This window comes from Parambassis ranga, chromosome 9 (genome assembly GCF_900634625.1).
Source record: "Parambassis ranga chromosome 9, fParRan2.1, whole genome shotgun sequence".
Lineage (NCBI taxonomy): Eukaryota > Metazoa > Chordata > Actinopteri > Ambassidae > Parambassis > Parambassis ranga.
Window position 1 is genome coordinate 7,464,344 of NC_041030.1, and position 11,631 is coordinate 7,475,974.

The following is an 11,631-nucleotide window of genomic DNA, read 5'->3' on the forward strand; positions in this document are numbered from 1 at the left end:
TGTGCCGAGCTACAAGGTTTAGTGACTTCACTTTACACAGATACACAGTGTTTCTCCACCAAACTTCAGTCTCCTCATTGTTCTGCCACATGTTACTGCTTGGAGTTCTCTCAGCACCTAGAGGAACTCCATCTTTAACAGACTGAAAACTCATTTCAACGCAGCTGACATTTCACAGGCACTTGAGGCCTTTTTTTTTTACCTACCGACACAATTTAAACTCTTCAGTGGAGACATTTTTCTCTCACCAGTCCTGCAGCCATGCAGCTGCACTGGGAGTGAGTGGACGGAGGTCAGGACAGAGTTTCAGGCGTTTTACCTAATCGTCTTTGCACTGGACGTGTGAAACACTTCACTTAACACGACCTCCGGGCACCAGTTTGTCTTGTGTGCGCATGTCTGTGTCTAAGGTGACAGTGTTAAAGGGCAAAGACGCTGGCCTTGACCTGACTCTTGGCCATTTGTGCCCTTTGGAGAGAAAACACACAAAATGCCATCACTTCACTCCAAAGGTAATTCAGAAAAGTTTGTATAAAAACTGACAAGTATTGCAAACTGATTCACAACTAGCCATCCATAAATTGTTTACTGCCACTTCCACATCACTTTATGCTATCCTAAGTGAATAAAGTAGGCGTTTGATGTTCGGTAAGTTTGATAAATCAAAACGTTTAAGGATTTGTGGTTATTTCAGTACCAAATACATGCACTCAAGCATGCATTTTATTGTTTTTGGTGCAAACAAGCCTGTCATACAAGTACCAGAACAATAAACAAATGATAAAAGAAGGGTAAAAATGTGCAGTGTTACACAGGCCACTAGGTGGCAGAGCTGGAAAATAATTAATTAAGCTTTGAAACTTCACAGTTAATCAAAAACAGAAAAAAACAAGACAAACAAAAAGCTTCTTTTAATGTACAAGAAAGAAATCTAACATTACATACAGGCAGATAAGTGCACACAGCTTCAGAGAACGGAAACAGGAATGAACGTGGTACCACATCAATGAAGTCTCAAGACTACTGATCTAACAGCACAGGTCTGAGAGGAAGCTGTAGTACCTGCTGTGACAAAACAGAACAAAAAAAATAAGAAATGCAAAGTGTGGAATTATACTTAAATTACCAAAACGGTAGTGGCAAATCTTCCCACGTTAATGCTGCAACCGGAAATATCACATTTACAGAGCGGATGCAGGCAGCACAGTTTAGTACCACTGAAACACTGCAGTATTATTATGGTACCGTGATAGAAGAGAAGTCACAGTTTACTGATTAATGATCGTTAGGCCAAGTATTAAAATCACACAGAAGATGTTAGGAAAATAAAATGCTTGTTAATTATCAATGAAGGTGTGTGGATGTTTCATAGGGAGCAATAAGGAAAAAACACTGTTGGGTCTGACAAAGTCTGAATTAACAAAATATTCTAATGTATTTCTGAAAATAAGCTCGAGTATAAAATATGGATGCGTTAAAATGCAGTTATTATTAGTGAATACTCAAAGCAGGGGTGAAAACATGGTCCTGATGAGAGCCAAGTGCAACAGGCCGAGAGCATGTGCCATCATTCTTTTTTAAGTCTGCGAGAACAATTAAAAAGATTATTCAAGTTTTCAAAGGAAGTTGCACTAAAAACACTCGATCATACGTTTTCACAGTCCTGTGAACAGTGTCTCTTCGCCTCCTTCCAGCTGGGTGCATCCTTCATCTGAAAAGCAGCTACAACAACCAGCAGGGGCCTTGGTCTCACGTGGAGGCCACAGTGTCACTTCATTAGCAGTAAATACTATTATTACCAGTCACATTCATTTAAAAACAGGTAACAACACTTTAGTCCACACAGAGCTCACTGAACTAGACATCTGTGGTGCGGATGCTGTCATCGTCCAGGCTGAAGGGGTAGCTGCAGCCGCTGTGATGCTGAGGTTGCGAGCGATGCCTCCGGCGCCCACTGGCCGCATCTGCAGACGCTGTGAGGATCCCCAGTCCGCTGGTCAAAGGTCCCGGAGACGCGCTGGGGCAAGGGGCTGGCGTGGAGAGGGAGTTGGAGGAGGAGGATGTGGAAGAGGAAGTGGAGGAAGAGGAGAGGGAAGGCAGCGTCGGAACAGAGTTGAATGCGCTATCTTCATCCTCTGCATCCTGGATGGGGGGCTCACACGGCGGGACAGGCGTCCAGGGCTGCCAGCCCGGTGCCACAGAGCAGGACTTCACAAGTGGAGGTCGCCGATCGTCACTCTGCTGACCGCGAGCTGCAGCGGAAGAGTTGTGACTTCGATACAGAGATGACGGACGCTTAAATGAAAAACCCTGCAGTGAGAGAGAGAAAGAAGCACCAGCATCACAACCAATGTAAAGGCCGAAAGATGGCATTATTTATCGCTGATGGTTTACAGGTTGGAGTTGTCCGAGTTACCTTAGGGGGACCTCTGAAATCTTGGATCTTCATCTCAATGTCCCTGATCCAACCATGCATCTCCTCCGGAGAGTCTGTCTGTAGAAAAATGTGAGGATAAGCTAAGGGCTTGCAGAGCAGCATGTCTGTACTCATTTCATTTCAAAGGAAAAGACTGCTGGTATTTAATGTTTACAGTTTACTGAAGGAAACAGGTTTCAGTGCAGATCTACATGATAGCAGCCTGTGCTTATGTAAAGGACATATATGAATGATGATTCTATACTTTTAATTTCTGATGCAAATTTATTTTCTTTCTGGCATCCACCCTTTCTCTGGGATAACGATTTAATCTGTTTTTGTTTATTGCAGTTTTTCACACTTCCTTTTTTCTTGCACAGACAAACACAAAATCATTCGAGCTTGCAGCCTCTCTCTCTCTCTCTCTCTCTCAGTATTTCCCATCTGATCCGACCCCCACCGTCAGCTGTTCTCCCATGGGGGAGGAACAGGATATTATTGTTGTTATGGCAACAGATGACCATGCCCGTTTCACAAAAACAAACTTTTCATGCCCCTAAAAAGGGAAAGCCAGTGCCACACATCAGCAGCAGAGCATGTAGAGAAAACATCACAAAACACCAGAACAGATGCACCTGGGCATACAGAGCAGCTCTGCTGCATCTGAAAACAGTGGAGGAAGATGCCCGTTAAATGTGTTGTGTATTGTATTTGTACAGATGAGTGTGAGATTTTACCTGAATGTAGAATGTTCGGGAGCTGGTGATGATCTCAAAAAGGTTGTCTCTCAGCAGGAGATCCCTGACAGACACAGATAATAAAAGCATTGGTTAAACATGCCAGAGTATAATGAAGTGTCAAAGGGAACACCAGAGTTGACATGGTTTCTCAACTGTGTATTAGAAAGGGGGTTCTCTGGATGATTCATGTTGCCTCACCCTGACTTGACGAGACATTCGTGGACCTTCTGAATGTCCCTCAGTGGAATAGCACGGAGAGGCTCCTTTTCCTGGGACACATTCAGACACAGAGCACAGTCACTTGGGAGCTTAAACTAGAGACTGGAAAACAAAAGTCCATCTCCTCACCATCTCAGACTTGTAGTAACTGACTACGCTGTCATCCAGAGTGAAAAAACGCCTTTTCCAGCTCTTCCTCTGAAACAAACACCACATTACAGTTTCCACACACACACACTGGTTTTAGTCAAACACAGAATTAATCTGTTCTCCGTCACTGGGCACTCACCACATTTCCTTGTTTAACACAGTAACCACATCTCAGCACGCCTGGCCTGTTGCCCTTCCTCTCTCTGCAGTCAGTCTCTTCACTCTCGTTCTGAAACATTTCATAGTAACCACTATAATCCACTATAATCACTATCAGTTCAGGGTAACCACCGCCATCAGATACCCCAGCTTACACACTCACCCAGAGTTCACAACACTTATTGCTTTTCTTAGTTTCCACCAGCTTACCTGAATGGGCGTGTGCACCACCACACCACCAATGATCTCCGTCTTGTAGGCCTGCTGCCTCTTCCCTCCCTGAGTCTCACTGATCACTGTGGTCACATCAGGTCGCGGAGGTGCTGGGCAAGACTTAGGAACCTGTCAACAGACAGGATATCATTTACAACATCTGCTGATTGTAGCAGATGGTTTGTCTGTACAGATATAAAGATATTGGTGGATATATTGATATTGATTTTTTGTATCTGGGAACAGGTTTTCAGATGTTCGTAATCAGACTGAGTGAATTTATACAGGTTCGTGCCAGTCGTATAGCAGCAGCAGTTAGGCTGTATGATGCTGCATTGTATTTTTATAGAAACATGTAATGCTGTAATTAAAAATATCTCACTAACCAATGGAGCTTTTTTGTGTTTTACTTCACTTCCTGCTGTCACATCGTGTCAACTGGGCTTTACGAAGCACACAATGTAACACGTTTCCTTCACACAATCTTTCATTGAACAAGCGACAGAGCAGCCCGCCTCTTTGACAGGGAAGTGAAAGAGAGAGTGAGCGCCGCTGCTTCCTGTGTTGGTGTGCAGGTAAGAGGAGAAGAAGAGAAACACTGTCCTTTCTCACCCGCCGTCATCAGACATCTGGATGTCACCGGCCAGCACCTGGCCATTTCACACGTCATGCACACACAAATGTTATGCAAATGTGCATAACTGAATGTTCACACCTTCACCACAATGACGTGTGTGTGTTATCAGGCACTCATTTTGTGTACATTCACAGTTTCCTCATTCACTAAAAGTGTGTTAGACGGTACCGGTGGGCAGACGCTTGCAAACACTGGTTTTAAACTCATTGTGCTTTGGAAACAAATTAATTATCGATATCTGAAAGTTCAGTCTTTACCATACTGCCTGTAAGACAAAGACAAGTGTGTGTGTGTGTGTGCATATGTTCCATTTACAGTGATCTTGCTGGCTTTGTTGAGAGCAGCCACCCAGTCTTTCATGTCAGTCACATCATTGGCTTGGAGAAAGTACCGCCGAGAAACTGCATTGATGACTGCAGACACAGAAATCAGTTCCATGAATATCCACGTTAGATAATTTGATCACATGGGAAAATAAAATTAATGTGACTGTGAGTTGCTGCTGTGTTAGCATGACTCAGTGTTTCCCTCCATGAACCCTCACCAAAGCAGAACTCTGTCTTGGGCTTTTGCTTTGCTGTAGCTTCGCTCACCTGAAAGAAAAAAGAGGAGGAAAAAAGTGAAGAAGAAGAAGGAGAAGAAAAGACAAAGAAAAAGAAAAAGAGCAGAGTTTCATATCTTTGACGGCTGTCTGACTCAGTGTCCAGGGAGGAGCTGTCAGCACTATAGAGCAGTGAAGCCAGATATCATTATCTCTGGTTAACTGAGCAACATCTGGAAAACTTCATCTCTGTGCTGCCTCTGTATCTGTGAAGCCTTTGAATGAATTTGCATGTGATTTGTGTGCATTCTGTGAATTCCTGTGACTTCCAGGTTTGTACAGCTCACAGTGGTGGGGAAACAACAGGCAGTTGTGACAGTGGCTTACCTTAGAGATGTAGGTTAATCTCAGGCTGCCCACACAGCTGGCTCCACTGGGCAGGTTCTGCACGCAAACACAAACACACAGACTCGTCATTGGTTCCAAAAGTCCAAGGTTACGTGGCTCCTATTGGTCAGTTTAATTTCCTCTTGCCGTTTGTGTGCAGTGTGTGCAATACATGTATGTGTGAAGCACCTGAGGGTTGTCCATGTACCACAGCAGAGCATTCCCTTGTGTGTCCAGGATGAAGTATCGTCTCTGAAAGCGGCAGCTGTTCTCCTTTTCCTCGATGTCAAGGAAACCGCACACACGGTTCAGCCGGTCCAAGTACGGCATGCTGCTGCTATCACATATCACTGAAGAGGACAATGAGTAAGTGTAAAATGTAAAAAGGGGCAACAGACACAGGCAGGCTGAAAGGCAAAGACAGGCAGATGTGGAGGACAAATCATCTTTCATTTAGTCTTCAAATACACACACACAGACACACACAGGAAGAGAGAGACCCGATCGCACTCAGCAGTTTTTCATGTGACGTGATTGAGGCTGAGCAGCAAACCCTGAAGCCTGAGGCTGAGCTGAGGCCCTCCACCACAGCCAAAAATTACAGACTGCTTTCAAGATCTGCACACACGCACATTTCCACTGGCCAGAGAAGAGAGAGGAGAGAGAGAGGAAAAAGAGGGAGGAGAAGGAGGAGGAAGAGGGAGTAGGAGGAAGAGGAGGGATAGGGCCACTGGTGAGATGTGTTCATTAAAATGATGCCATGCATGTGAATCACTGGGCTGCTGACCGACTCTTCAACACAATCAAACCTCATTCAGCTCAGACACTCAGGCGTGCTGATGATGTTTGCTTTCCAAGTGTGCTTCATGTGATGGCTGCTAAGCAGCAGCTTAGTATTGAGGACTGAGGAAATAATCACAATGGCAAACTTCCCACTTTTTACTTTTACTTGTATGAAATATTGGGAATATATGAATATAAGGCGACAAAATAAGATGCTAACTAGGCCACATCTGTGACTCATTTTTTTTTATACCAGAACAAAAATTAGAATGTGACAGTCGTATAAAATATAATCAGGACTGAATGGCTGTCCTCTCTGCCAATACTTTTTACAAGACTGTCTTGGCTCCTAACCTTTCAGATATGATCAGCATTTCCATGAAAACACTCACACACGTCACCCAGCGGAGCAAAAGACAAACAAGAAGTACCCACAGACGTACAGGTCGCATCTTCGCTGTGCTGCTGGAACTATTCTTAGGAAGCAAAAGTTTCATTTAGAAACTGCTTTGTAAAAACAAATCAGTGGTGGGCAGAGTGCCTCTGATATGTGCCACTGATTGAAGAGCTACAGAAACTCTGAGTGTAATGGAAAAATGATTATGATGCTGCAGAGGTCACAGAGACACCAACGCTTACAGACTGGCACAGTCTTGACACACACGTAAACCATTTTGGGTATCAGAGAACATCTGGTTTAACCATTACAGGGAGAAGCATGCAGCGGTCAGGTTGTGGCAAAACTTTACCAATGAATATAATGCAGACGATGGGTTTTCAGTTACACCGGCTAGGAAATGCAGGACAACACACACACACATCAAATAATGTCAGCACGGTACAGATGACTGCAGTGATATCAGTGGTTTTACCTTTCACCACATCCAGGGTAGTGAAGTGAAACCCACCTACACTCAGGAGTGTTTTATTTGTGGAGAGCACAAGGATGTGCAAGGATGAAAAACAGAAAATAAGTAATCATTCTGGGATGTTTGAGAATCAGAAGAATGAAGAAGATATCTGAACATTTAAAGAAACCCTAACTCCAATGATCCTCCTCTGAGTCATCCCTGTAGCAGCATCTGCTGTGTTGCCTGCTAAATGCTTTGCTTTCTTCCCATAGTCCAAACCAGGAGACATTATGCAACACGGTCAGAGAGTGGAATTAACTTTGTAAAACTCTGTAACACTAACCAAAAATTAATCAGCACAGTCCCTGAAGTCACCATATGTTTATGCATGATGGTCTGAAGGTCTCAGCGGAGCAGCAGACAGCTGCAGAAAATGGAATAAACCACCAAAAAGTTATTTTTAACCACTCTGGAGATGTTGCTGCGGACTCCGAGAGCTACTTATTAATCCACTAAATAAACAGCCTATTGTTTAAATGCTGCCACAAACTGATCACTTGCTTTCTTCACTCTGACACGCGCCATGGGCGTGCACGCGCAGCACAGCGTGATTATGAGCATGCAATGAAAAGTTTAAAATGTGATCAGGCGTCAGAATTACTCAGCAACACCTGACAGACGTTACAGCGCAGATGACCCGGACTGACTCACCCGATCCAAGGACTAAACGGACTGCCACACCTACTGTGTGCCATCCACACACACACACGAGGCAACACACACACACACAGCCACAGAAACTGCCACAATCGACTTACTTACCCGAGAGTCAGTGTGCGCCACAGCCAGCGCCCCGCAGGGCTACGAAGCACAAAGCGGAGAGCCGAGTTTGGCGAATACGAGCATAGTAGACAAAGTTTTTTTAACAACTTTTACAGACGGCAGACATTTACAACGCCGGCGTGCATGAGACTCTCACACTGTCGCCCATTTGTTTGTGTGATCGGATTACAGAAGACTTGTCTTTTTTCCGGGTTGGACGTTTGGTTATTAGAATAAACCAGCCCCGGATGTGAGCTATGCGCTCCGGACGGGCCCTCCTCTTTCTCCACTGCGCCGCTGCTGCGCTCTTATATTAAGAACTGCATCAGGCCCACTGCACGCTGTAAACTCAGTTTAGTAGTTTACAAAACTTCTCCTGCGCATCTTTGTCCTTTTACTCATCTTTGTGTAAGTTTCTTCCTCTCTTCCTCCTCTTTGAGAACTGGCTCAAATCAGCTGAATCAGGTGGTTCATAGAAAGAGCTGTAAATGAAGGGAGCAGAAAAGAGAACAGGAACACAATGTGTCACCTGCCGGGAGGTGATCTGCCAACTATGTTCCGCCACACAAGTGGCTATATGAAGGATATGATGGACACAGTTTTCATTTTAATTAAAAGAAAAAAAAATTGTTTTCAATCATTTAACTTTTCAGCTACATTTTATTCATTTTCTATATTTGCCAGGATTCTAAAGAAAGAATGAACTAAATCTCTCTGGTTTTAGTTGTATGTCCTGTAAATTATTATTACAGGACCTGCCAACCCAGCTGTATGTAACTGTAAACACAGGCAGATGTTTCACATGTGAGATGTTAGTATTTTCATGTTTTCTCTGTCTGCTGCTGTCTGCATATAAGGCATGCTTTATAGAAAACACATTTCATAGTCTACCAGTGACTGACTTTACATTAAATTGCTCGGTCTGCCTCTTTAACCAAATGTCATATTCAGCTGTCAGCTAATTTGTTTAATCATGAACAGGTTCAGGTTTATTGTATTAGTGAGGTAAGGTAAATATGGGGTTGTTGGGTTTGGTTGTAATACATCGACTTCACTGTGTCAACCAAGAAATCTTCAATATGCAAGAAGACCACAAACCTAATAATAGACGTCCTCACTTGAGGCTGGAGGAAGTGCATTTGTTTAATGGTATTTTTCACCTTTACACAAAGGTGTAAGTCCTGTGATGACACTCCTAATAATCTGACCTGGTTTCAACACTCCTATGGTTTTAGAGTTAAACTAACTAATACCTGTGTTGCAGTGTTGTTTTGTGTGTGCTGTTTGTGTGTCCCCATGTTAAGAGGAAGTGGTTGAACGTCATATGACCTGCCTGAGGGACCTACCTTACTGATTTCATATCCTGTGGCGACTGCACAGAATGTCAGTCACTCAGTTGCAGAGGGAAGTCTTCAAGTTTCCACAGATCCTCCTTTGTTTCTGCAGAGTACATCAGCAACAATCACACAAACACAGACCACATTTAAACACACGTACAAAAATAAAGGTGTGATTGTTTCTTTATTCAGACAAATGTGCATGCACAAAAAAACCACCCTGAACACATCATGGCAGACATTTGTAAAGATGTTCTTTCAGTTTCAGGTTACCACAGTAATGACACAGACTAATAATGTGGTTCTATCGTTAGAAGCGATCTGTGCACTACAGCTACCTACTGAGGCAGCGTAGCACCTACCAAAACCACACCCTGAGTTCCTCTCGCCTACACCAGAGGTGGTCTACACTTTGTACACATTTATCCTTTCACCACAGATTCGCTCCGGTTGCTTTTCATCATCTGAAATGTGAACATGCCACCTTACGAAAAGAAAAAAGAATAGAAATGCTGCTGAACTGCAGCTCATGTTTGTGGGACGCAGCTCCTTCACTGCACCACAGAGACATGTGAAACTTTCAAATCATAGATGACAACAGTACAAGTGATGAAGCAGAGAGTTCAGAACTGACTAAAAGGCCATACGAAGCAGCAGGGCTGAGATTAGCAGGACTGGACTGGAGGCCATGGTCCATGCACTGTTGCGGTGTGTCCCGTGGCTGTGACTCCTGTGGGGCCCGTTGCAGTCATCACCAAAGCAGCACTCCATCTTGGCTCCAGCGTTCCCGCTGTGAGCCTTGTCGCAGAAGGCTTTGTATGTACAGGACTTCATCACAGTGTCTGACACACACACACAGAGATAACTGTAGTTGATAGAGAGCATGACCTGAGGTGTCTGATCTGTCACAGTTTACACCGCCAGAGTCAAAAAAACTTACATTAAATGACATGATCACATAAACAAAGATGAGAGGACTCTGTAATATATTCAAAATATGAAAACCTTTTTGTCAATAAAAACAATAAAAACTACTGACTTCCTCAAACACAACACACATGCTGTGCTATGCTGACCTCTAGTGAGATCCACTCAGCTCATACCTGTTCATGCATGTTCTCCTTGATAGTGTGTCAGTGTGTGTACTCACTGGGTCCTGTGATGGTGGAGCAGGCATCAGCATACTGAGGACAGGAGGTGGAGCCCTGTCGGTTGCAGTCATCCTCATTGGAGGCCACGCAGGTGTGACATTTAAGAGCATAGCCTTCACATACAGAACAGGAGAGAGTGCCTGACTCGATACTAAGCATGTATATTCACACACATGCAAATAGTCTGCACACACTGAAGCACAGTGCTACAGGAAGACTGGATGCAGATCCACCATAAATCCCACCTCAAATGTTTAATCATTCAACACATTTACATTAGATTCAACATTATATCAGTTGCATCATGCTGCTTCATATCTTACACAAATTTGCTACAGGGCCCTTCAACTCTCTGCTGTTAAAAACAAAACAGAAACTTACTGTGACAAGCCAGAGAGATGATCAGCAGCAGGGCCAGAGCAGTCTTCATTGCAGCCGGCTGGTGGGTCACTGTGTCTTCTGGAGTCCAGAGTAAAAGTGGATGAGCTGAGTCTTTGATGGAGGGGACACCGGAGGTTGAGGTGGAGACAAAGGAGAAGGAGGAGGATGGGGTTTAGCCACGGGAAGGTGTCTGAGGGCATTAAAGTCTTATCGCTGTAATCTCCATCTATGCTGCACAGGCAGCACCCTACAGTAATAGACTTACCCAGGCGAGCTTTAACATAGAGACAGTTATAAAGGTAGCAGTGCTGTCACTGAGAGAGGTCATTCCTTAGATTAGATTTGACTGTTTTTATGTCACTTCTGTAAATGTAGGTATAAGACGTGACCAATGAAAACTACAACCAGCAGTGAGGCGAAAGCTGGAGCTATGACCCACATGCGCGCACACACACACACCCACCCACACACACACAGCAGTCAGGAAAGTCCCCACATTAGCTGTGACTCTGAATGAGTAAGCAACAAAAAAGAATCAAAGCATAGCAGAACAAATGATATTTATTCAGGCAAATAAGCACACTTATTGCTGCTTCAATACAAGAGTGAGATCTCTTACTGATACAAATATCATGTTATAAAATAAAGACGAGTGATGAGAGGTAATGTGACATTAGAATGGCACAAGTATAACACCGTAGCACATCAGTGGATTTGTGTGTGTGTGTTTACGTGTTGATAAAGAAGCTGCTTATAACACATTAAATGTTTGCTGTAGTGACTGTGAAGTACCAAAAAACAGAATTAAATGTTTTTTTTGTATATTACCTTAATAAAATCACAG

At 43.8% G+C, this 11,631-nt stretch overlaps 1 protein-coding gene across 1 annotated transcript; it reads right to left on the minus strand.

Moving 5' to 3' along the window:
• Window positions 1-896: 896 nt before the first annotated feature.
• Window positions 897-8,155, minus strand: plekha2 (pleckstrin homology domain containing A2). Its single transcript, XM_028413694.1, has 12 exons — window positions 7,919-8,155; window positions 5,652-5,812; window positions 5,463-5,519; window positions 5,079-5,127; window positions 4,850-4,947; window positions 3,895-4,026; window positions 3,665-3,754; window positions 3,505-3,573; window positions 3,355-3,425; window positions 3,154-3,217; window positions 2,417-2,494; window positions 897-2,310 (listed from the first exon to the last, which is right to left on the minus strand). Exons 2-12 carry the CDS (start codon window positions 5,790-5,792, stop codon window positions 1,858-1,860), a joined length of 1,302 nt encoding a protein of 433 aa, XP_028269495.1. The 5' UTR covers window positions 5,793-5,812; window positions 7,919-8,155; the 3' UTR covers window positions 897-1,857.
• Window positions 8,156-11,631: the final 3,476 nt, after the last annotated feature.

Coding starts and splice junctions, on each gene's coding strand:
- plekha2 (XM_028413694.1), bottom strand. CDS start 5,792: ATGCCGTACTTGGACCGGCTGAACCGTGTGTGCGGTTTCCTTGACATC. Junction 5,520..5,651: donor GGTACATGGACAACCCTCAG/GTGCTTCACACA, acceptor GTTTGCGTGCAG/AACCTGCCCAGTGGAGCCAG. Junction 3,755..3,894: donor TGGTGCACACGCCCATTCAG/GTAAGCTGGTGG, acceptor GAAATGTTTCAG/AACGAGAGTGAAGAGACTGA.